The sequence below is a fragment of the Gobio gobio genome (assembly GCF_949357685.1).
Source record: "Gobio gobio genome assembly, chromosome: 4".
Taxonomy (NCBI): Eukaryota; Metazoa; Chordata; class Actinopteri; order Cypriniformes; family Gobionidae; genus Gobio; species Gobio gobio.
The window spans coordinates 37,831,244-37,858,240 of NC_137100.1; the positions used below are offsets into that span (position 1 = coordinate 37,831,244).

General features: G+C 38.0%; 2 protein-coding genes across 8 annotated transcripts; one reads left to right on the plus strand and one right to left on the minus strand.

The window, feature by feature from the left end:
• Positions 1–4,746: 4,746 nt before the first annotated feature.
• On the plus strand, positions 4,747–13,902 carry hexb (hexosaminidase B (beta polypeptide); the record flags this gene model as incomplete). Of its 7 annotated transcripts, none has more annotated exons than XM_079816290.1 (15): positions 4,747–5,063; positions 5,248–5,396; positions 5,691–5,756; positions 6,278–6,324; positions 6,445–6,555; positions 6,938–7,039; positions 7,880–8,012; positions 8,127–8,307; positions 8,430–8,516; positions 8,753–8,825; positions 9,232–9,406; positions 12,482–12,572; positions 12,781–12,885; positions 13,330–13,421; positions 13,551–13,894. In XM_079816290.1, the coding sequence occupies exons 1-14, from the start codon at positions 4,822–4,824 to the stop codon at positions 13,391–13,393; spliced, it is 1,626 nt and encodes a 541-aa protein (XP_079672416.1). In that variant the 5' UTR covers positions 4,747–4,821. The 7 variants fall into 7 exon arrangements, 6 of the variants coding, with proteins under 6 accessions (XP_079672416.1, XP_079672415.1, XP_079672414.1 ...); XR_013816437.1 differs by adding an exon at positions 11,502–11,679 and having other exon boundaries at positions 4,761–5,063; positions 13,330–13,896; XM_079816289.1 differs by lacking the exon at positions 9,232–9,406 and adding an exon at positions 11,502–11,679 and having other exon boundaries at positions 4,761–5,063; positions 13,551–13,876.
• Positions 13,322–26,264, minus strand: gfm2 (GTP dependent ribosome recycling factor mitochondrial 2). The gene is made up of 20 exons (XM_079816287.1): positions 25,937–26,264; positions 25,531–25,618; positions 25,407–25,452; positions 24,666–24,763; positions 24,028–24,153; positions 21,910–21,998; positions 21,633–21,721; positions 21,416–21,476; positions 21,152–21,337; positions 20,617–20,697; positions 20,370–20,518; positions 20,134–20,274; positions 19,472–19,571; positions 19,041–19,230; positions 18,872–18,948; positions 16,440–16,578; positions 15,429–15,608; positions 14,715–14,830; positions 14,451–14,633; positions 13,322–14,260 (listed from the first exon to the last, which is right to left on the minus strand). The coding sequence occupies exons 1-20, from the start codon at positions 25,970–25,972 to the stop codon at positions 14,132–14,134; spliced, it is 2,304 nt and encodes a 767-aa protein (XP_079672413.1). The 5' UTR covers positions 25,973–26,264; the 3' UTR covers positions 13,322–14,131.
• Between the last annotated feature and the right edge of the window lie 733 nt (positions 26,265–26,997).

Genomic DNA, 26,997 nt, shown 5'->3' on the forward strand with positions numbered 1-26,997 from the left:
AGTATAACACCAAGTAAACTTAATGGATATCGAGCTGTCCGATTAGGAAGTATACGTGTTTGTGTATCAGTTTAATCTGCTTTGGTGCAAATGAAAGTGACAACAGTTTTTTTTCCCCTGGACAGGGACATAGAAGGGCAACAACCCAGCAGCAGGACCGGTATCTGGGGAACGTTATGCTGCATGCAACATCATCCAGCATGCCTGGTTAGGCGGTGGGTCAGTAATGTTCTTCTGGGAAGGAATATTCTTAGAGGGTCGCACAGACCTCCACGTGCTAGCCAATGGTTTCCTTACTGCTGTTAGGTACTGGGACCATGAAATCCTCAGAGTCATTGTTAGACCTTATGCTGGTGCAGTAGGCCCTGGGTTCCTCCTTGTGCATGATAATGCCCAGCCTCATGTGGCTAGCATGTGTAGGCAGTTTTTGATGCCATTGACTGGACCTCACTTGAATCCAAATGAGAACCTCTGGGATATTATGTATCGGAGCATTCGAAGCCGCCAAGTAGCACCACAGACTGTCCAGGAGTTCACTGATGCCCTGATCCAGGTCTGGGAGGTGATCCCCAGGGAACCATCCTCCATCTCATCAGGAGGATGCCCAGACGTTGTCGCGAGTGCATACAGGCATGGGGGCCATTACTGACTTACATTATGAGTTGCTGTGATGAAATTCATGCAAGCTGAATCATCCTATAATTTAATTTTTTTATATTGATTTTTGGTATGATTTAGAATCCAGCCCTTATTGTTTTGGGTTTTGGTTTCCATTGACTGTTGTCACATAATTTGTTCTTAAAGGTCCCATGGCATGGCATTTTTCTATTATTTTATAATGTTTCCTGAGGTGTACTTATATTGTTAGTAAGACTTTTACATCATAAAATGTCATAATTTAGAAATAAAAGGCATTTTTTCAATACTGCTGTTTGCCCTGTGGCTGAATGCCCTGCTTCAAGAGGCGTGTCTGCTGTGAGACTTCAGTAAAAACGCCCACTGTTGTGATTGGCTGACATCTTTGTATTTTAAATGAGCGGAGGGGGCGTGGTTTAACTTGGTCTACGAGGCACGAGCATAGACCGTAAAAAAATATGGACGACGCGACTCCATTGACTTCCGCTGACCAAAGTTGAAGCTTTCATAGGCCCGCTCACGGCGCTGACATCTTGGGACCGAGTCTGCGCAGTAGCGATCTCGGGACCGGAGTTGCGCAGTAGAGAACAGGAAGTAGAGGCGCGATTATCAAAAGCCCGCCCACACTCTCGCAGATGCAGAACAATTAATTATGTTGGTGTGAAATAAACAGTTATGGAAGTGTAGAAATTAAAGCTAAAGCTCCAATCTCCTCCCAAAAATCCAGAAAAAAGTCCGTTAGTGCCTCAGTGACAACTTCACTCAGAGAAGCCGTCAATCTCAGCTGTCAATCATGACGTCACACCCCCCGTTTTTATAGCATCAAATAACTCACTAAAACTAAACTTATTTAAAAAACGAACACTTGAAATGAAATTATTGTAATAAAAACTGCCTAAAATAACCATCTTTAGGAAACAATTATTTGAAGTGTAATTAAATTGTTTAGTGTGTCTCGCGCCCATTCAAATACATGGAGAGGCGGGGTTTAGGAGCTATACTGGGACCGGCCACCGGGGGGCGATCGAGGCGGGAAAGCTTCAATTTCTGACTGGAGCACTACAGGCTTGGGCACGAGCTGCTGCCAGAGAGACGGATGGACCTGAGTTCACTTCACATCAGTGCAGCATGTCTGAACTGTTGTAGTTTCAGCATATACTTCAGGTTATTAGTCTATTTCTAGTCGGAGGGGCTGTCACTCATGTCAGAAAGTTAGTAACTTTAGTAAATTATGGATCAGCGCTGACTGGAGACGCGAACCGTTTAGAACGATTCAGTCCAATTTGGTGAACTGATTCGGTTCACTAAAAAGAACTGGTTCAAAAGAAAGATCGTTCGCGAACCGGACATCACCGGGTATACTTCACTTACCGCGCCCGGACGCGTCACGCGCGCAGCCCTGTCCGCGCGTCTTTCAAAGTATACTACACAACGGATGCGCGCGGAGGATCGCGTTCGACACATGCGCAGTAAAAAAGTGTCTATGCTCCACCAGACATCGGAGGGCAGCACTGAGTCCTGTCATCAACGGGACATTCGCTGGGCATGATCGGAGAAGAACTGTAGTGCATCCACCATTGCTACATAGTTTGGAAGAAACACTGAAGAATCAAAAATTCTCTCTTTTTTTTCCAAGCGTGTTGTTTTTAAACCGGTCTTTGCACACTCTTCTTCGACGGCTGAACACTGTGCTCAATACTGTGTTTATTGCCACCTAGTGGACTCTTCTGTACTGCTGGCGCATGCGCTGTTGCACGCGGACCGTCCGCGCGGTCACAAAATTTGGGCTGCGCGCGGACGGGGTGTGCGGCCGGCCGCGAGCCCTCCGAGTGACGAAAATTACGTCATGCGGGCGGTGCACGAACGCGGACGGCCGAAGTATACCCGGGCCTTAATGTACCAGAGATGGAGCTCAGCGATCGCTAACAAAGTTATTTATAGTAACTACTGAGATGTGAGAGCGCTGTCAGTCAGTGCGAGTTTATTGTGTTTGTATCTGAGAGTTCTGAATAAACACGAGTCCCAGTCACACCGAGTCCGTCTTCATCATTATTACCAACTTTGTAACACATGCAAAGTACCATTACAGCTGTCGAGATGAACGAGTTAGAAGTAAGTGTTGATAATAGCATTATTTTTTAAAATAAAATCAGTGACGCGTGTTGAGAAAGACAGCCAGAACTCGGGTTTACACCGATCAACATTTCTATCCACTTGGGGACAATATTCAGGCTAGGGGAACTCATATTAATGTTGAAAAACCTCATAAAATGAAAATTTCATGCCATGGGACCTTTAACTAATTATAGAGTAGGCCTATATAAAGATTTTCAAATTCAAATTCAATGTGTGATTTAAGTGTTCCCTTAATTCTTTTTAGCAGTGTTATGTAGGTGATTTAAATGTCTACTTTTTGAATGAAAAATGTCAAGATTGATTTTGGGTCTTGGGCAGTAGTGAGGTAGACTAAATTATGAGGATACATTTTCAAATTTTCCTAAATTTACTCATTGTGCATACAAAAATCTCACAGAATTATTACAATTCATGGCAAAAGGAATTATTTGAAATATGTAAACTGATTGTGTGGGCAGGTAGATGGTTCATGCATTAGTAAGGAACACAACAAAGCGCCACCTAGCGGACGCCACCCACTCGTCGTCTCCATAGTTGCCAAGTCCGCGTATAACACGCGACTTTGGGTATTCTTTTTTTGGCAAGTCGCGTTAAAAAATCACGAGTCGCGGGTTGTGGTTTTTTGGGCTTATTTTAAAAAATGTGGTTGCTTGTTTGGAAAATATAATAAGCAACTTCGTTTCTTTACATTTATGGTCGCTGTTTTGTCCAATACATTGACTGACACTGTCTTCTCACAACAGGCATTCAGTGCAACGATACAGCTGTAGTAATCTGTCCTTTTATATCCCGCCTCCTTCTCCCCTTCATTGAAGAAAAATCGCGTTCAACGTGCAGGCATGTGACGTTATAAATGCACGTAATGAAAATTAGTAGACTTAAATAGACGTAGGCCTATACATTTTTACAAACAATAGCACAAGCAGAGATGGAGAGGAAAGAGGGAGGAGAGGCACCTAATTTAATTAAAAAAATATTTTTGTAATGTATTTAAAATTACAGGCTATTGTAAAAAAACAAGTCTACTAATAATAACAGTAGGTATGGTTCGAATTTATTTTATTTTAAATATGTGGCTATATTGCAGCGCTGTAGTGCTTGTGTCCCAATGTGCACACTATCCATCCTAAATAGTGTGACATTAGTAATTTTCAGTACTATTTAGGGCAGATAGTGTGCACAATGAGATGCAGGGCTTGTCTTTTTCACGGTTTGCAGTGTGTGTGTTGTTCACTACTTACTGCCCCTAATATGTGTGCACTAACTCCGACTATGGGTTACCATAATTGGCCTCCATGTCACTCTTTACTCTTCAAACCTCTTCTGTTCACAGCTGATCGGAGGATATTGTGTGTCCTTTATTGCAATTTGATGATTTTTGTAAAATCACATCTGTTTTTGCTTTTCAAACTCTGAGAGGTTTCAGTTTAATATGTTGCAGGCTCATTTATTGATAAAAAAAATATTTATTATAAATAATATTGATGATAATAAATAATATAATAATATTGGGATTGTTTTGGAAGCTGCGGTTGCTTATTTGTCTCGCGAGAGTTGGCAACACTGGTCGTCTCTTGTAACTAGTTCACCAATGTTTCTAATGCTTTACAAAATCCCTATTATAATTAGGCTACCTTATAGTCTACACAATTACGTATTAGAATTTCGTATAGCTTTTGCTAATAGCCTTCAAATTGTTGTTTTTACATACATAAGTGAATACATAAGTGAAATGTTAGAATATGCAGTCTAAACATATTTGCTCTCATTTCCTTTGTCTCGATCACGTGTTCTTTTTCATTCATTTATAACTTTCCCGTTTTGCTGTAGCCTAGCCTACAGATAAGTGTTGACCCTGAGACACAGATAAAAGATAAAAGAAGGTTTGGTACTAATAATCTGTGCAGTCCTTTAAAGACTGAGGGAGGTGTGGTGGATTAGTAACGTTAGATCCCATGATGAAACGCCGCCCCTACAACATCCTCACTCATCAGTTCAGGCTGGAAGCAGCAGAAGTCAGCTGACCGCTCAGCGTTCAACACCGCCACCATGTACTGTCTACTCAAATTTGCTTCGCTGTTTTTGGCGGTATCCGTCTGCCACGGGTGGCTCTTCGGCGACTTTGTAGGAAAACAGAAAGATCTGGATGAAATCTCTCTCTGGCCGCAACCGCAGAAATTCCAGTCGTCCGCAGTCGCTTTTAAACTCAGTCCCGTCAGATTTCAGATCGTCCACGCGAAAGAGTCCTCCGCCGGACCGAACTGCAGTCTACTTGAGAATGCATTTCGCAGGTAACTTCCTGTAAAATTTCTAATTTATATGTATGCCGACATTGTCTTATGAAAGGCGCTATTGTTAGTTTTAACAGGAAGTACTGTACAGGCTTGATTCATAGCATTCTGTGCGCTCCACCAAGTCAAAAAAAAAAATCGAGTTGGGTTTAACTGAGTCATGAACTGACCATTTGCCTTGCAGATATTTTGAATACATGTTTGGCGATATGAAGAAGCACGAGAAGAGCCGAAAGAAAGTATTTGATTCCGATCTTGTGGAGCTTAAGGTATGGGTCACATCAGCTGATCCGGAGTGCGACGGTTACCCGAGTCTGCAAACGGACGAGTCATGTGAGCTCTTTTCCCTTCCGCCTCTGATCCACAACACCGTAACCTCAAAGTTCTCTAATCCAATAGAAGACTGGCAAATCCAATAATAGACATCTGCTTGTCGAAGTTGTAATCGGGTTAAAGTGTTAACGTGGCGAGCTCTTTTTAGATGTAGTAACATTTGACCCATGCAAGTATTTTGTAACATTTTCCTGTTACCAAATAGAAACTCAACTGAATGATCAAAATCAATCTAGTTTGTTCAATCAGATGTGTTGTTATCTGTGTAACTAAAGTTTTGCTCTCTTTGTGTAGATGAGCTGTCAGTGGATGGACCCTCTGCTGTGCTGAAAGCTGCTAATGTATGGGGAGCTTTGCGAGGTAAGTGAAACGACACTATGGTGCTGTTTTAAATGTCTATTTATCAATGAACCAGACAAAATATTCCACAATAATTTTGAGCAGCACAACTGTTTTCAACAGCACCTAATCAGCATAGAAGACTGCAATTGCAACTGCTGAAAATTCAGCTTTGCCATCAAAGGAATAAAACAGTTATTTTAAATTGTCATACTATTTCCACATTATTATTTTTTTTACTGTATTTTTGCTCAAATAAATGCAGCCTTGGTGAGCATGAAAGACTTTCGAAGTCTCTCATGGTAGTGTACGTTTTACAAACTCCTGTAACAAACTTTAAAGTATTTTCTTGATAACACTTGTAGGACAGGAAAAGTTTAATATAGGTCACAGCTTATTGCATTTAACAACCCCATATACTTTAATAGCAGTTTAATTCCATTTCTATGCAATCCCAAATTCACAACATAGATTATAAGAAGATGTTTTATCGTCATGTATGGTTTCATCAATGTGTAACTTCATTTGTTTATTGTTGTAAGGACTGGAAACATTCAGCCAGCTGGTCTATGAGGATGACTATGGAGTTGTAAGTTCAAAGCAAACCCTTATTAGCTGCATTGTTGTACTTGATTAAGGCTTTATATATGAATTAATCTCATCTATTGATCTGTCTAAACTCTTCTCAAATTTTTTGTCTTCTCAACAGAACAACATCAATAAGACAGTCATTTCAGATTTCCCACGGTTTGCCCACCGAGGGATCCTCCTGGACTCGTCTCGCCACTTCCTGCCACTCAAAGTCATTTTGGCCAATTTGGTGAGCTGAAATTATTTTCTTTATAATGACAGGCTTGGCATAAACACATACATGGGTCTAGATGGGCACTTTCTATTTGTGATTAATTGGTGACTCAGCATTTTTTTTCATTAATGCTCAAGGGTGTTTTTATTTGTAAGACCGGAAAGTCAAGTTCTTAACGTTCACACATGACAGTTATCACGAGATAAGATGACACCCATCACAAGGTTTGTCTAGAATTTTTTTTTGTGGCCAGTGCACAGTGGTGAGAATTAGTTTGTCCGTAGCTTTGCAATTTGATCTAGAATTAAATGTTCCTATCAATGTGCAATGACTTTCCCAGGTTTTGAAATGCTTCTTGGTCCACAGTGTTCAGTAAAGAGACGTCTCATTTTCACAGGAAGCTATGGCGATGAACAAGTTTAACGTATTCCACTGGCACATTGTGGACGATCAGTCATTTCCTTATATGAGCCGTACTTTCCCTGAGTTAAGTCAGAAGGTGAGTATGTGATGCACACATGACCTGTTTTGGATTCAAGCTTGACTGCTTCAGGGCACACAATATATTGTAGATTTCATTCATACAGGTTGCTAGTGGATTACCACGCTAAAATCATAAAAGTGTGGCTTCAACTCATATTATCACTAATGTTGGTGGCCAACATGTTAATAGGTGAACACAAATTGATGTATCAAACTAAAATTACACTGCAACAGTCCAGGTTTATTTTAAGAATTCAAAGAGATAAGGCATACTTTAAAATAAAAGGTTAAAATGTATAGCTTTTAAATAGCTCTCATGTACTTTTTTCCTATTTTGCTGCATTGAAAGCGAAAGGTAAGGGATAAAAATGGACAACAAAATGATGATACTGCCGTAGGACATGTCAGTTTCCTTTAGAGTAGAAGTTTCACCTTAAAGGGATATTCACCCAAAGATGAAAATTCTGAAAATTTTCCAAACTTGTATGAATTTCTTTCGTCTGCTGAACACAAAAGAAGATATTTTGAATAATGTCGGTAACCAAGCAGTTGATGGACCCCATCGACTTCCATAGTATTTTTTTTCTACTATGGAAGTCAATGGGGTCCTTCAACTGTCTGGTTACCAGCATTCTTCAGAATATCTTCTTTTGTGTTCAACAGAAGAAAGAAACTCATACAGGTTTGGAACAACTTAAGGGTGACGTGTGGGTGAACTATCCCTTCAATTCAAAAGCATTAGCTTCAGATCACATGCTTTGGCCATAGAATCCAACTGCCACTGTAAAAACTGACTGGGGCAGTGTTTATTTTTGTGTTTTAATCACGTTTTCCCTATTTGTTTTGTGACCGACAGGGAGCATTTCATCCATTCACACACGTGTACACGCCATCTGACGTGAAGATGGTCATCGAATTTGCCCGCATGAGGGGGATCCGGGTCATCCCTGAGTTTGACACCCCAGGACACACACAGTCATGGGGCAATGGTCAGTTAGTGGACATGATAAATGGCCGCTTTATACAGATAGATTTGTTTAGTCGTGTTTACGTTACTGATTAATATAACAACTGTTTTCTCTCTCTGTCGTTCCTTCCCATAGGCATAACAAATCTGCTAACACCCTGTTTCAGTGGCTCTAAACCTTCTGGAACATTTGGGCCAGTGAACCCCATCTTAAACTCCTCTTATGAGTTCATGGCCCAGTTTTTCAAAGAGATCAGCGCCGTTTTCCCTGATGCCTACATTCACCTGGGGGGAGACGAGGTTGACTTCAATTGTTGGTGCGAAAACAAAAAACAAAAGAGGAGCTTCTTATCCAAATAATTTTCTAGAATATGAACTCGTATGGTAATCATATTGTATATCAAATTCCATGCTTGCATTCTACTCATTGTCCCTGTAGGAAGTCCAATCCTGATGTTGGGAAGTTTATGGAGCAGCAGGGCTTTGGCACAGACTACAGCAAACTGGAGTCCTTCTACATTCAAAGGTCAGAGCTTCAGTACAGTCAGGAATTCCATTTATTATCGTCTTATAACAAGATGGTTATGATAGTTTGTTGATACTATTATTTCCCCCATTATTATGTATTTGTAGTTCAATCTGTAGTTTAATCTTTGTCTCCCTTATAAGAAATGTATCTTGGGAAATTGTGTGAATCACAATAAATAAATCAGAGCACAATCTGATGAATTTATTATTACATTATTCATCAATGACAAACAGGTTACTTGATATTGTGGCTGCTACCAATAAAGGTTACATGGTGTGGCAGGAAGTGTTCGATAATGGTGTTAAGGTAAGGCTCATCTTTTCTTATCCGTGTGGATGTGCTTGTGCTGTTAGAAAGTAATATTCAGACTTTACAGTCTTATTGGGAAATTATTTGTTATTTGTTATATTTGTTAGACTAAGCTGTCAGTTGGGAGATATTATTAAAAGACAAAATCTAGTAGGTACACAATGCTTTGTAAATTCAAATGACTTCAAATCAAAGACTAATCTACTTTTCCTTAACCTTCTTAATCACAAATAGCTTGACTTGTGTGCTTGCTTTTTCACAAGCCACTGCTAACATGCCACTACATTGGTGGTTTTTTTTGTTGACTGAATATGAAAGTAGATGTATATGCTAGCCCATAACAATTTATAGCCAAGAAGAAAAAAATCATTAGGGCACATAATGTGCTTTATGCATGTTCCAGCTGAAGGATGACACTGTTGTCGAGGTGTGGATTGGAAACAAGATGGAGGAGGAGCTACAGAATGTGACTGGGGCAGGATTTACAACCATTCTTTCTGCCCCTTGGTACCTGGACTACATTAGCTATGGACAGGACTGGCAAAAGTACTACAAAGTTGAGCCACTCAATTTCCCTGGTCAGTTTTTTTTTTCAGCCTAAGTATCATTTTGTTTATTTAGGCACCACTGGTTTACTAATCTAATGATTTTAAACACAGACATTTAGAAACTAGTTATTCCTTTCATTGTTTACATGTTGACCATTGAATTTAGCAATTTTGTGTGATGGTTTTGTTTGCAAATTGGGGTTAAGAAAGATGGCCCAGATTCAGTTTTACTGTGCGTTTATTAGCTTATGGGTTTAGAATGACAAGGGTGAGTAATTTATGACATTCCCAAAACGGACTGATAAGAAAAAAATACCAGTTAATAACATTATTTATTTATTTGGTTATACTTTATGACAAATATACTTTATACTAAGAGCTTGTGACTAAACCTCATAACTCGAATGGATCCTCCAAATTGTGTGAACGCACAGTGTAGAGTTTTAATCAAATATAGCTTAAAAACTGGTATTAAATCACAAACAAGCTTGGGGGTTGAGGATGTTGTCTGGGGAGAGATGGTCCATTGAGAAACACCAGCATTTTAATGGAGGTCATGCACTCTTGTTATCGACCATATATTATTGAGTATATAGAACTTTCTGTAATTTCTGTGCAGTTATTGTAGTGTTTAAGTGTGATTCTGTCAGTCTCTCTATAGCTCTTGGTTTTGCTTGTCACTAGTATGTTGTCGTGTTTAGTTTTGTCTAAGTATGTTAGTGTGTTTGACCACCCCAATCAACTCTGAGCTCTTGCCACATCTTGAGTTTAGTTGTTGAGACATTATAAACATGTTTTCCATTACGCTTTGGAAAGAACACATTCCAGCAAGCGTCACTCTAGATACACTACCATTCAAAAGTTTGAACGGTGTATATATATATATAATGTTTTAAATTCTTTACTGTCACTTTTGATCAATTTAACGTGTCCTTGCTGAATAAAAGCGTAAACGTAAATATAACACATAACCTTACTGACCCCAAACTTTTGAATGGTATGCTTTGCTATAGTTCCTCCTCCACCTTGCTTCAGCTTTGTGTACACCAATTATTTACTCACCCTCAAGTTGTTCCAAACCATCAAGTTGTTTCAAATAGTTGATGAACACTTCCATAATATGGAGAAAAAAATAAATACTATAGAAGTCAATGGGGCCCATCAACTGTTTGGTTACCCACATTCTTCAAAATATCATCTTTTGTGTTCAGCAGAAGAGAGAAATTCATACAGGTTTGAACTACATGAGGGTGAGTAAAAGTAAATGATGACAGGATTAACATTTTTGGGTGAACTATCCCTTTAACTTTTGTCAGGCTCAAAGGCCATGATAATGAGAAGAGTCAAGAGTCTAAGCTGAGCATCTGACCATCTAGGGCTGCGTTCCAGTTCGTTTTTTTATGCCCTTTCCTTGCTAACTTCCCTCAATCTCGTTGATAAAGTGTGCACCACTGGCGGAACCCTTGCAATGGGCTGAATTGGAACATCCTAAGCCCTTTATCACTTAGAATCTGCTATGGAGTTGATTTATTATTTACTTTTTTCCCCTTATAAATGTGTTTTAATGGGGTAAATTTAAGCACACGTCACAATCGCGTTGCATTGTGGTATATAATGGAGCTGCCTGAAGTGTACATATGGAGTAGACTCGATCCCACTGCCAAAATCGAGGGGTTGAGGGTCTGTCCATATAAACTTCACAAAGTGGAACACACTTCAAAATGGTGGGGGGGATTCCCCGAGGTGAAGTGCTTAGGGAAGTTATCGATTGTGTGTCTAAAAGTGGAGTGGAACGCAGCCTAGGACAACATGAAACTCAATGGGTGTATTTCTCTGGACTGCATTCAAGATCTAATGCATTAGTTTCTAATGTAGTGCCAATTATGATAAACAGTAATTATTTGTTACAATTGATAATTGATTTAATAACTATTTTGTTTTGTCACTTTAAAAGAAGCTAATCTTAGTTCTTTCAAAACTACTAGTTCTTCATTTCTTAATTTTTACATTATCTGACATGAAGCATGAAAAGGCTTGTGAAGACCTTAAATGGAGTCCAGAAGAATGTCTACGTTGATGTGTCCCTTTGTGTGTTATACATGCGTGTGTATGTGTACACATGTAGCTGAAAGCCGACACACAGATCCATGTGTGGAAAGAACGGCCGCAGTACCAAGATGAGATGGCGCAGGTAACGGCGGCTGGTTTCAGTGCTCTTCTCTCCACACCCTGGTACCTCAACCGCATCAGCTACGGCCAGGATTGGGTGAACGTTTACAAAGCCGACCCCCAAAATTTCACTGGTGTGTGTCATTCGCAGATAAAGATTATGTGGATTTATTTGGACCTCTGTTTCTGTTCGTCCTGTTGTTTCTACTTTGTAAAGTCACCCAAAATCTCAAGGTTTGGAGAAAAAAAAACAACACAACGACTGTTCACCCAATACACAATTATGTTATGTATGTTGGAGTTGACCTCTTTTAAAGAAAAAAAAAGTTGTGAAGTCTGTTAATGGGGTCAATTTGGTGATTTTTCTTGTTTAATGTAGCTGAGGTTGGTACAAATGGTTTTAGGGTTTGAAGCTCAGCCACACTGAATCAAAAGCAACAGGTTTGAATAGAAAAGGTGGCATGTGGTTTGTAGAGAATCATTTATAACAGGCGTTCTCATTCGTCAAAGCTTTGTCATAGCAATGGCATTGTCAGTGAACCTGTTTTCCTTTAGTAGATATGCAAACATGCTTGTCATGTGACCATGGCACTTTGTACAGACAGAGAGTTATTTGTCTACTCAGTCAAAGCAAACCATTTAAACTGGGTTGCTTTGTAGGTATTAGGTTTTTGATCGGGGTGTTTGACATGGATACAATATAGAGGCTTACAGATTCAAACATAAACAGGACCAACTCTTTGCTTTTTAGACAGACAACTTTTTGTCCTTTCAGTATTGTAAAACATTCAGTGAATTGAATTTGTTGCCTACTGATGAAGGGAAGTCTTGTGACAGCTTCTAGCTGTTTGCAATGTCTTGCACTAATCACAGTCTTACAATAAAACTAGATCTATATCCTCCTAAATGATTATTATAATTTTTTTTTGACAACAGGCACAGATGCACAGAAAAAGCTGGTGATTGGAGGAGAGGCTTGTCTCTGGGGAGAGTATGTGGATGCCACCAACCTCACTCCTCGACTCTGGTATGAGTGTAACCTTAACTAAGAAAAAAAATATAACTCAACTGTACCAACAACACAAAGATATAACATATACATACAGTATATGTTACAAACAAGTGACTAATTAATGGTGCAATATATGAAACATAAAAGTAAATCCTAAATTGAGTTTTTTACCAAACCTTTTATTTATTTGTATATTAAGAATGATGTAAATGTGCCATTGCAGGCCAAGAGCAAGTGCTGTTGCTGAGAGGTTATGGAGTGATAAAAGCGTGACGGATATCAGTAATGCCTACAATCGTCTGGTCCAGCATCGCTGCCGCATGGTCAAGTGAGTTAAACTGACAAGTGGCAAATTCATTCATGCAATCTCAACTTGTATTTAACTAATAATACAACAACATATGGTTCCATTTATCCATTTTATTTTTGCATTAAGCATATATGTAAGAATCATGATGCTCAGTAATCCTCCTGTTTATTTTGGGATTTGTTTTAATTTATTTTTAGATTCTGAATTATTTTAGTATTAATTTCTAATGATTATAACGAATTGATTTCTTCAAAGGCAGCCTGTTTTGGGTTGATTGGGGAGAATTAAAAAATGTTAAAAGTATTACACTACGTATTACTTGAGTGTAGGTTCAGTTCATTTCTTATTTACTAGCCATTTACAAACATACAGCAATACAAAGTAAATTCTAAAGATTTGCACATGCATATTTCTGTATATTTCACTGGTGAAAGTTTTTTTTTTTTTTTTTTTTCCAAACAGGAGAGGCATTCCTGCAGAACCTCTATTTGTTGGCCACTGCCGTCATGAGTACAAGGGCCTGTGAACTTCAGGATTTAGTTCACACTAGACCAGTGATTTTTAACCTGCACTGCACATTTTAGTGTGTCTACCTCATCCTACACACCTGATTCAACTCATTTGTAGAGACAGCAAGACCTGAAATGGGTGTGTCAGATTAGAGAGACGTGCAAAATGTGCAGTGCTGGGGGTGCTCCAGGACTGGTTTGAAAACCACTGCACTAGACAATTAAAGGGAATAACGGGGCAACATTTTTTTTTTAAACCATGTTAGCCATTCCAATACCATGATTTGCTGTTGTATGCACTGAGCCAGTTATCCAGAACTTGATGTTTGTAATTATTAAATGGACAGTTCTGCCTCTGTAGGCTGAAACTTTATTGAATGGTAATGAATATTAGTGTGAATAAATTTTATGGAATTTTAAGTCTTTTAAATAATGTCTGCTTTAATTATTTTCCAAGGCTAGGTATTTTATAAGTGTTTTATAAATTGGAATAAATATTGAAAATAAAACATGGATGCATTGTTGTTGTAAAATTGGTATATTTACACACACACACACACACACACACACACACACACACACACACACACTGTTCTCTTTATCAGAGGAAAAATTAGTAGTAGGTTTGTGGATGGGGTTGAGCAGGGTATGTCCACATGTAGGCTAGTCTCTAAGATGTATCTTCTGGACCATAATGAAGCAATCAAAATTTGTATCTGTATATATGGTCAGTTCAGCTGGTGACAGTTACTGGTTCAAGCCAGTCCCGCCATCTTGTTGAGCAGTGTGTTCTGGTCCTGAGTGTTCATGGACTCGTAGCTGGACAGCTCCAGAGAAAAGGTGGCATTCCCAGAGGTCAAAGTGCGCAGAACAGTTGAGTAGCCCTAGAGGCAAAAAAAATATTTATATAAAAATTGTGTTCCCAACATAGTAATCATGCAGTGAAAGTTAAATTTGAATGGTCTTACTATACACATTGATTATATAAATGTCGGTGTAACTGCAGTTAAATCGTGCTATTACTGAAACATGTTATAGTAATATTTTTAGTGACAGACAGCACTGCACACTTACCATTATCTCAGCCAAAGGAACTGTAGCCATCAAAACCTTGTTTTCCTGTCGACTCTGGATGTCGCATACAGTACCACGTCGCTGGGCGAGATCTGCAAGCACAGGACTCAGATGTTCCTCCCCTATAGTCACTTCCAGAGCCATCACCGGTTCCAAAACCTGCCCTCCAGCCAGCTTCAGAGCCTGCATGCATACAAACAGAAGGATATAAACTCAGATGTGGCATTATTTAAAAATTATTGACACAGGATAGTGTTTGAGTACCTTTAGCATGCAGCGGGACACACAGGCAGACACCATGGCTGCAGAAGTGCCCGGTTCCAAACCTACATGCTGAATAACTGTCTGTACTCCCTGTAGAGGAAAACCCAACAAAGGACCTGCACAGAGGAAGAAAAGGGAGATGGATTACCAACAGTATATGGCTGACAGGGACATTGGACTTATAGACCGGCCCAAGTGAACTGCAAAACATTAGCTGAAAAGCTAAAGTATCTATTATTACACTACTAAAAGTTTGGGGTCTGTAGGATTATAAGATGGTACGTTTTTGAAAAAAGTCACTGATGTTCACCAAGGCTGCATTTATTTGATGAAAAATATAGTAAAAACAGTAATATTGTGAAATAACGGCTTTCTATTTTAATATATTTTAAAATGTAATTTATTCCTGTGATACCAAAGCTAATTTTCAGTATCATTACTCTAGTCGTCAGTGTCACATGATCCTTCAAACCAATGTTGAAAACAGTTGTGGTGTTTAATATTTGTGTAAACCATGATAAATCTTTAAATAGAACGTTTATAAGAATATAATTTATTTGAAATTGAAATCTTTTGTAACTTTATAAATGTCTATACTGTCAAATTTAAAAGTATTAATTTCTTTAAACAAAATATGAATCTGACCCCAAACTTTTGAAGGTGTTGTATATGGCCGTAATGAATGATACAGACACAAATGCTTTTTTCGGTTACCTTGGAGGTAAGCGCTCTGGACTCCATTTTCCACAGCCTCTCTGACATCAGCAGGGAGTTGAGCTTTTACTTCCTCCTCAAAAGTCATGTCACAGGAAGTGCTAGACTCCTGCAGAGCATGTACAGCAAGCTCCACAGTAACAACATGCCTCTTGTCTCCAAGAGTACGATCTAATGAGTCTGAAATGATCATAGAAATCATACTGGAATTTACTTTACTTAAGAGTATTCGTAGACTGCTGTTAGGTCAATGGTTAGTAGAATAAGTTGACATGTACTTGCAAAGTTACTTATAGTTAGTAGAATGTGTAAAGTGGACTATCGAAATAAAATGTCACCCCAAAAACTATCTAGAAGTGTGGATTACAATAATAAAGCTGGAGCACAAAAAGAAAGGATTGATAAGCAGTGCTGGTATCAATTGTTTGGGGTCGGTAAGGTTTTTTTAAAAGTTTAGAATCAAATAAATGTGTCACGGTATATTAAGCACTACAACTGTTTTCAATATTGATAATATATTAAGAAATGTTTCTCAAGCAGAATATTAGAATGATTTCTGAAGGATCATGTGGAGTAACGGCTGCTGAAAACTCAGCTTTGCCATCACAGGAATAAATGACATTTTAAAATATGTGCAAATAGAAAACAGTTACTTTAAATTGTAATGTTTCACAATATTACTGTTTTTACTGTATTTTTGATCAAATAAATGCAGCCTTAGTTAAGATAAGAGACTTCTTTTAAAAACATCTTACCGACCCCAAACTTTTGAATGGTAATGTACACTGAAACAGGGCATGTGACTGGTCATATGTTGTTTTATTTTTCATTTTATTGTTTTATGCCTAGTCTTTACCATGGACAAAGTCTATTGTTAGCATCATTTGTAATCGTAAAACAGTGAAGTAGACAAACAAAACCAATCAACTGTCACTGGGAAATAGTTTTAATGATTCACCACAAGCAAAGCGATAACAGAGGTAACTAGCATGTAATGTGAGGAGGTCTTACCGGTGGCAGTTGCTGAATGGACGATGGTCTCTCTGTAGGCCACCTGCAAGGGTCCTAGATGCGTTTCAATGTTGTACTCTCTCTTTATACGGTCATGGATGATCTCAATGTGCAGTTCTCCCATGCCACACAGTACCGTCTGTGTGTATGTGGATAAATAAGTTGTAGAGAAGCAGAATAAGAATATTACAATTATATTATATCTATGATATTCTCTCTATGTATAGTATGGCTTGGGTTCGTCTTTCAATGCAAGTCTGTTGAAATTTTCACCCATTTTTAATTCGCCAGGTTAAAATCTATGATGGATCACTTAGAAAATGAAAATTCTTAAAAATCCACAAGATTCAAGGTAATCAAGGTCCATAGCACAAACGACGCAGGAGGAGTTATGTGTCAAAATGTAATGCTTAGGATTAGGGCTTAGTTAAAATCACTAAACTTAAGATGGAACAACAGTAAATATCTACTTAAAGTGTCCCTATTACGCTTTTTCGGATATTACCTTTCATGTCAGGTGTAATATAGCCGTTTGTGAATATTTAAAGGTCTGCAAAATTTCAAAGATCAAAGTGCACAATAACTGGAAAGAAAGAACTGATTCTGAATTGCCTGAAATGGGCTGCCAGTAAATACAGTCTTACTTCCTACATGAACCTATGCAGGTTTGTGAAAAAAGATGCATAATGCCAGCCTATTGCTGCCCACGAACAGTAGCCACGTTTACATGCGCACTTCTTTGTCATTCCGATTAAAATCATTCCGATTGAAAGATTCGGTGGACTGTTTACATGAGACGTAATCTAAACCGATCTGGTGTTTACATGTGCTGACTTTCAGTAGGAATCCTTTTGTGACATGGGCACAGTTTGTCTGCCGCCTCAGATTCATTACGTATCGTGGATCAATAGTTCTGTGTTGGTAATTTTTATATTTATCTGTTCTGTGGGCGGACATGCAGTAGTTTAACCTAATTTATGTCCTATTCAATGGCTATTTCAACAGCTGTGAATGATGAATGCGGAATCAAAAATGAATTAAATTCATTTATTTTGAAAAACACAAAATTAACAATAAAATTCACTCAAATTATTAATAAAAACATAGGATATACGGTGAAACATGAATGAAGCATTCAAGACGTGCTCAGCATCATTACTAGTTGTACTAAACATATATATTTCAGATGATTAAGGAAAGATACCATAATCACAAAGGTATAAATATTAACAAACGTAATTAAAGTAGACTGTGGGTAATGTTACTTAACCAATTTGAAGCAGTTGTTGAATTTTTTTTTTTTTATAGCTAACTTAACTAACGAGAAACAGAGAGCAGCTTGAATGTTCCCCGTTGAAATGGCAGCTCTCAACGGCCACCAGGACTTGTACAGTTTTATAAAAGCTATTTATTATTTGTCGTAAAGTGTAAGAATCACCTCAGAAAAATAAATTATTCTGTCAGGCGCAGTTGAAGCCTACGACAAACGCTGTCAAGATGAGATGGTGTAGCCAGGCTATGTCTATGTCATTATTCAAACATCATGTTCATAACATGTTACGAAATAAAAAGTTTAATAACTCAGAAAAATGAACTTTCCTCTCTTGTCAACATTAGCCTGGTGTGAGCGCGGCGAGCACTCTTCAGTTGAGGAGGCGCGCGCTGTATATCACGTCACAGAAAGTCATGCACTCAAAGTAATCGGATCAGGCCGTTTACATGGAGGAATTCTTCGTTTGATCGGTTCATGAAAAGGTTTATCCCACCCCTCTCAAACCGATTACAGTATTTTTATTCGGATTGGACTTTTAAACCGATTACAGTGCTCCATGTAAACGCACCTACTGTCTACTTGTCCAGGGCTCAACTTCAACTGATCAACAGAAAAAGTGTTTGAGGACGGGTCAGAGTTTGGTTTGTGTTGTCGACATGTCGAGAAGACAGTGTTTTCTGGTCTACGCAAACAAATCCACTTTGCATGCACTTCCAAAAAACGAGGACTCGTGCTCAAATTGATACAGTAAAAACCAACACCATCCTTACTGTTCGTATCACTGTGTATCAAGTGCTGAGGAAGCCTCCAGAGCTGAAATAAAGATATGGTAATGGCCGTTTCCTTTACGATGCGCTGAAAGCGGTAGACCAATCACAACAAACTGAGCAATCTGACCAGTCGGAGCAGAGTAGGCTCGCAGAAAGTATGGGTTTAGAGAGACTGGATTTGTTATCGAGCTGTTCGACACTGTGAGAAAAGAAGTGATGCTGCAATGTAGAAGTATATGCAATATATGCTGCAACATGAAACAAAATTAGGAACCTTTAAAATAGCATAATGGGGACAGACAGTTTAACATGGTACATGCCTTTGCAAGCACTAATAAACAGAATGTAAACTGTACCATCTTGAAATACTGTGTGAATGACTCATTTACCTGTCCAGAATCGGGGTCTGTTCTGACTTTCAGACTGGGGTCTTCCCTCTGCAGGCAGTTGAGTGCATGCTCCAGATCTGTTTCACAAATCATACGGGGATCTCAATCCTGGCACACTACAGCCCTATTGGAAAATTCATTTCTGAAGACATGTTCACAATGTTCTTACCTGCTTGTTTGGCCATAGTAGGAGGTTCAATGGAGCAGAAGAACACAGGCTCAGGGACCTCCACCCCTGCAAGAACCAGACTGCTGCTCTCCCTGTGTGTGCTCCCCTTGCTCTCTGCTTCCTTCTGAGCCCGTCGAGCCGCAGCTGCTGCAGAGGCTTTGGAGGAGACGATGGTGTCGCCTGTCACGGTCTGACTCAGAACACACAAAATGATAAAAAAAAAAAAAAAACTATTTTCTTAAGGTGTATAATGCATGAAGTGAAGACTCCATTGCTATCAGCTGTCAAGAAAAACACACAACCACTAGAATTCAAGTCACTATAATAGAGTAAAACAGATATTGCTTATTTCACCTAATTTACCTTCTCAAAGCTGTTTGCACAATTAAAGTAAACGTAAGTTTTCTTTGTCCCATTAAAGTTGAGCTTACCTGTTTGAGTCCTACTGTGAGAGCAATATTTCCTGCAGGCAAAGAAGGGATTTCTATGTGCTGATCAGCAAAAGGCAGGAGAAGACGACTCATTCTCTCCCTGGAGCGACACAAACACATAAGATTGTTCTTAAGAGTAGAGCTTGAATAAACTATTTCATGAGTTCACACGTACAAATTAGATAGAGTAAAAGAGTATGCGTATTTGGCATGCCAAACTCGAAATGTGGCCCGAACACAGAGTACTCCCCCGTTTCTCTGGCTGGGATAGGAACTAGCCGAGGGGATTCGGGGTGGCGGAGGGAATTTAAACTTGCTTCTTCTGAACTCTGTTGATAAATCATATCTTGAAAATATCGTAAAATATCATAATGGTCAAGAAATCAATGGTCAAGTAGGGAAGAAATCCAGGAATCTGTCTGTTAACACCACAGTGATATTCTTCTCTTTTTTTGGGACTTTTTCCCAGCACAAAACAGAAGAAGAACAACTGTAATATGCTGCAAAAGTTAAATATTGATCAGACTTTCTATTTTTCAACTTACAGTATTTTTTATTTTCAGAGAATGATAGCAATTTTGCATTGGACTCATTGGTTCTCATTTAATGATAATTGCACATCAAAAATCATGTCCAGAAAATATAATGTTCACTGAACCTACGTGCTGTTCCTGTTGATGTTGTACACCGCTGACTGAGCCTTCATGCTTCCTGAATAGATTCTAACAAACACAAGTGGACCCCTCTGTTTGTCATGGACAACTTTGAACGCCAGCGCACACAGATCATCCTTATACCAGCGCCTGGAAAGACAGGAACACATATACATAATTAAAACATGATTTATTGTCCTTGAGCAGAATGAGTTGATGAGGGGGCTGAAGGATGGTGTACTCACACCAGCTCATGGTTCCTCTCATTGGGGGCAGGGAGGTAAGCGGTGATGGCATCGAGCAGAGGTTGAACCCCTTTATTTTTCAGAGAGCTTCCACAGAATACTGGCACCCCCTTACGAGCTAATGTCACTCTCCTCACTGCCTCCTGCAACTGGATATTCAATTTTAATGGCATTTCCTCCATAGCTCAATGTATAGGAAGCAATAGAGAGAAAAACATGGAGCATGGAACAAACTGCATATTCTTACCTTCCCTGCAGGCACTGCATCAAAGTTTTCACCGTACTCTCCCAGCAGCAGCTCCGCAAACTCATCATCTAGATCCGCTACCTGTCCACACAGTTCAAACAAAGCACCTATATCTCAATCTAAATACTTAACAATAATGTGGAAACTTTAGCAAAACTTTAGATATGAATTAGATACGAATAGATAAAAAAATATCAAAAAGCACAAGTAAATATATTTAAAGGGATAGATCATCTAAAAATGTAAATTCTTATTTCTAATTCGTTGCAAACCTGTTTAACTTTTTTTTCAGTAAAACGCAATGTCTTGGTGTTTTTTGTGTGTTTTTTTCTCCATACAGTTAATGTCAGTGGGGTCTATTGTTTGAACACAAACAATATTCAGAATATATTTTGTGTTCGGCAGAAGAAATTAGAGTAAATGATGACAGAACTGTGCTTTTTGTTGAACTATCCCTTTGAGAATTTAGTGTACCAAAATAACACCAAATGTATCTCGTCTGTTGTTTTCAGACACTTTTTTTTTTGCGTTTCACCTGTTCTATCAAAGTGCCCCTGGCCTCACTGACAGCCTGGAGCAAATCTGGGTCATCGGAGGGCTGGAGGGCGCTGATCTCAAAAGCACGACCATCATATAACAGTGAGCTCCCCTGCCAAGTCATTTTCTGCCTAGTGATCAAATCCACCAATCCGGTAAAGCTTTTTCCTGAGCCAATGGGAATCTGCAAATGATACCAAATATCAAGACAAAATCTTTTAATTTGTAAATGTAGTTGGTTACCATGCTTAAAAAAGGTTACCTGAAGGAGAACAGGGTTGGCCTTTAGTTTAGTCTTTATGCTGTCTATTGAGTATCTCAGGCTAGGAGAAATGAGAATGAGATTAAACCTTAGTCAACTGCAGTCAATCATTCAGATCAATAACACATGCTACTTTTTAGCCAACGTCTTAATAGATGCTTTAAATTTAAGTGTGAGATTCTGAGAAATGAGCAGAAAAAATGTTTGTGTGTATAACCTAGCTGCAGGCTTGTCCATCTTGTTCAGGAAGCACACACAAGGAATTTTATGTTTTTCTGCCTGCCGCCACACAGTCATGGTTTGAGCCTGAAATTCATGTCAAAACCACAAAGAAAACCACCGTATAAATAAATAAATAATATTTTTCAACAGAAAACATGTTGCCCATACAAAAATTGATATTTAAAAATTCAGTTTATAATCAATTTATATAATATAATAAATCATTTATTAATTTAATGATTCATTATATTAATAATTAATTTCAGTCAAACCTCCACTCCAGCAGAAGCATCAAACACAGCGACCGCTCCATCCAACACTCGTAAAGCTCTCTCAACCTCCAGAGTAAAATCTACATGACCTGAGAAAAGAAAGATAATCCATCATGATTGTGTATACACTACAATAGTTAAGACATTTACATTGCTACAAAAATTTATTTAAAATAAATGCTGTTCTTTTGAACTTTCTGAAGACTGGAGTAACGGCTGCTGAAAATTCAGCTTTGCCATCACAATATGTTAAAATAGACAACAGTTATTTTAAACTGGGAATATATTTCGAACAATATTACTTTTGTACTGTATATTTGATCAAATAAATTCAGCCTTGGTAAAAATAAAAAAACATTAAAAAACATTTTACTAACCCCAAACTTTTGAATGGCTGTGTATGAGTATCAAATGTATGTGGCAATACATAAGTTAGTCTGTGTTACATGTTTAAGGCACAATATGTAAGATTGTTTGATTAAAATATCCAAAAAAAAACACTAATATATTTTGTTGACTTGTGTACTTGCAAATGTTTCCAAGAATGTTTAAATTTAGAGAAATAAGCCATTTTAACCAGGACACGGACTGCGCCCATGCATCGCCTATCAGTAGCAGCGTTTCCATTACAGATTTGAGCAAAACTTTTGCAATATTTTCTAAATGTCGATAAAAAACTATTGTGAAATGACGGCGTTTCCATTAACCGATGTTATGCGACTAAAACTTTTTTTTTTTTTTTTCCTCTCGTGATGCCACGTATGTTGCTAGGTTTATGTAGCTATATACCAGCCACCAGACTAGCCATTATTTTTAATGGAAGGAGACATAGGCGTGTTATTCAAGCAGTAATTAAAAATAAAAGAGCGAAATGTTTGAATTTGTATGGTGGTAACTCACATTTTTCTTTTTTTTTTTTACCATTTCGTTATTTTGGTTTGAAATTTCATTTGTAGGAAAAATAAACTGAATTTAGAAATGCTTTTGAAATTAAAAACTTTGCGTTTAATAAACAAAATACATTTTTGAAATGAAGACAGCGTTTGTGACAGAGTGGAGTGCATGCAAAATAATCTGTGTACACAAATACAAGTAGACAGTTTATAGTTTATAATTATGCCATGCACTTATCTGTATGGCTAAATATGGGAGTATTGGGAGTTGTTTCCGCTGTCATAAAGGAAAAAATCCATCAGAACGCACCAACGCCTCCGTCGACCATGGGTTAACCTAAAACGTAGCCCATGTAGTTTCGTAGTTAGGCTATGTTTAAATGTTAGCCTATAATATAATTTTTGATTATGAAAAGTGGGCACAACCCTCTACGCACACCTTGGCAATAGAATCGCCATTGGCTAGTAAATTTTTTTTGTTTAGTTGCCAGCCTCATATACTTTATTATATTATATTATACTTTTATACTAATATATATATACAACATGGAAGTGTGACAAAGGCTATATAAATTCTCTAATGTGGATAAAGGCTTATTTTGTACACATCACTATACAACATATGTCCTTATTAGGAGAAAAAATATGTTGTTTTAATGAGAAAAATATGTGGTTTTTACGACATAGCATCTCGTTATTACGAGAAAAGATGTTGTAAGACCTGTAAATGCGGGGAAAAAATGTTGCAAATGTTCCATTGCATTTTCGCGAAAATTTACTTTTTCGAATTGCCTGAAAAACCACCTCATGCGTGCATAAAAACATTTTTGCAAAATTGATGTGCTTGTCTCTCATTAGCATACGCTCCAGCGGCCTCGTTCAGCTGCAGCGGCTTTCAGCACCTCACTGCTTCATACTACAGTAACAGTAATAAGCATTTTATACATTAGCTCATCCATGAATCTGATTTCTGTCCAAATCCTGTTGGATTCTTTTTCACCAATGGTAGAGGCGAAGACATTTCCCACGATTCCGTGAAATCAAGGCGTCATCAAGCTAAGCTAAGTTTTGTATTAGCGACCTCTAGCGGTAAAAAATTACATATTGTGCATTTAATTGCACACTATATGCATATATAATGAGCACAGATCTCATTTCAACTTTGGATGGGTGTGTGTGTCGCTTGTCCTGGATAGAATACGATGCTGTAGGTGTGAATGTATACCTGGCGTGTCTATGAGGTTAATCCTATGATCTTTCCAGTCGAAGGTAACAGCAGCTGACTGGATGGTGATTCCTCTCTCCCTCTCCTGGGCCATGTAATCAGTTACAGTGTCTCCATCATCAACATCTAAACACAACATACGACCATTTACAAAGACCCATCACATCACATCACATCACACACACACACACACACACACACACACACACACACACACACACACACACACACACACACACACACACACACACACACACACACACACACACACACACACACACACACACACACACACACACACACACACACACACACACACACACACACACACACACACACACACACACACACACACACACACACACACACACACACACACACACACACACACACACAAACAAACTCATTTATTTAAGGATCATGATACTATCAAATCAATTAAGACAGCTTTTTTTTCTATTCAGCTATAATTTTGTTTTTAGTAATTCAACTTATTTGATTTCACTTAGCTGCATTTCTAATTTCCATTGAAGTGTTTTAAGTTTTTCATGTAATATTCATATGTACTATTATTTAGGCGTTATTCAATTGAAGAACAACATTGAACATATTCTTCAACTGTTTTCTTTCCACCTCACCTCCAAGAGCCCTCGTGTAGCCAGAGTAGTACAGCATTCTCTCTGTCGTGGTGGTCTTCCCTGCATCTATATGTGCCATGATGCCTATGTTACGAATTCTGATCAAGAACATATACATATTTGGTGTGAATAGACCATTATGCTCGAGACGAAATTGTAAAAACATGCTCACACTTAAAAAGAGTTGGTAACACTGTACAATAAGGCTCATTAGTTAACATAAGTTAACTACATAAGTTAACTAGATTAGTTAACATGAACTAATAATGAACTGCACTTATAAAGCATTTATTTATCTTTGTTAATGGTAATTTCAACATTTACTAATGCATTATTAAACTCTTGTTAACATTAGTAAATGCATTGTGAACTAACATGAACAAACCATTTACAGCTGTATTTTTATTAACTAACGTTAACAAAGATTAACTAATGCTGAACAGAGGTGTTGTTCATGGTTAGTTCATGTTAACTAAAGCATTAACTAATGCTAATGTCTGTGGTATTTTGGCAGAAAAGTAGATTCACACTATATAAGCTATTATTAGCAAGTCTGACGGCCTACAATGTGTTTAGACTGCAATTTTTCATAACAAAAACCATAGTTACACTGATTTAACCATGGTCATTACCCATGTTTTTTTTTTTTTGTGATTCCAAGTGTCTTACTACAAATACAATACTTTTACTGTCACCATTCAAGAACAATTAAATAGTAGCACTTTATTCATCATATCTTACTTTGAGATGTCAGGGCTGACCACTGCTCTAACTGATTTCACCTCATCTGCAGAAAAAAGAAGTTGTAAGAGTTTAAATCCACAAAATATACAAAACTCTGTAATTACTCATTACTGTCTTTTACCTTGAAACAAGCTATAATTTCTATTAATTGTCACTTTCCATCTGCATCTCCATGTCTGTGTGGATCTGTTCATCAGGTGTCTGATGCTCTGAAGGGAATGAATGAAGCAACGCTGAGTGAGTTCAGTTCTATTATGTTATGACAGACACACAAGTAAAATCTTTATAAAAAAAAATACCATGGCAACCATAGTTACAGTTAACAAAGTAAAACAATGATACAAATAAATGAGATGTCTTTAAAACATTTCGTGGCTAATCCCAAATTACCAATGCTTTACTGTAGTAACCATGGTTGAAAGTAGCTACTGTTATCAAAGTAAATTTAAATGACTGTCAATGACAAATGCCTTAACATCTAACTTAATGCATTTAAGACAGACAATGAATCAACAGCACACACTTACCTCTCGGAGGATGGGTAACGTTACACCTAAATGCATTTTGAGGAGGAATGTTTGATTGAAGAGTTAAAGCTTCGGTTGTACAGTATGACACATGACTGCCGTGCTTTATCAAAGTCACGTTGAGATCGGACTGGACATTTAATTAATTGTAGCGCTCGGACGGATGGGTCGGACCTCACGGTGCACATCAGAAACAAAATCGTATCTTTTATGTTTCCAAATGAAAGCATGTAACTGTTGACATTGTTAACTGGTAACTGTCAAACGCTGTATACCAGATCCATTCCAGTCGGTGACAGTTATTGGACGCACACGTTTTGGTGCATCTGTAAATAAGTCCGCTAGAAACATGAATGAACGGTAAGATGTTCCAGGGCTAACCCGCTGAATTAACATTACAGTTACAGTAACAGTTTTGAAATTAAAGAAAAGATTAGGCATGATTGTAAACTTTATGTGTATTTACGAGAAATAAGACTAATATCGAGAGGTGATTGCAACGATTATTACAGATATGATCTTCAGGAGAAGGTCCATATCAATGGAACTGAACAATAACAAAACAAGATTGCGTCTTCTTCTTCCTGCACCTACTGTCTACATTCAGTCATCTAATCTCGATACAATAACAAGTGTAAACTAATCTTAAAAAATATATTTAAATACATTTAAAAACATGAAACCTTTAAATAAATTAAATCTCTCTGAATGGAGCCCCCACCGATTGCTGTGCTTTACCATTTCATCCCAGTAGGGGGCAACACAGTCCATTATGACACTCGTTGAATTCATACGACCAGTATGACAGCACAGCCACAACATACAGTAGGCCTAATAATTTCATATAAAATTACTGGTAACGTACTTGTTGTATTTGTTATTTCTGCCACAATGGCAGATTACAAATTAAGTAATACAAGAGATATGTGACATATTTCCATTTTGTTTTAAATGTTCTCTCAGGCAGAATGTGGAAAAAGACAAGGTTAAAAACAGATTGAGGGATATGGACTGGCTGTTTAACTGTGTGGAGGTAAAATGACTTCATTTTTAAACAGTTT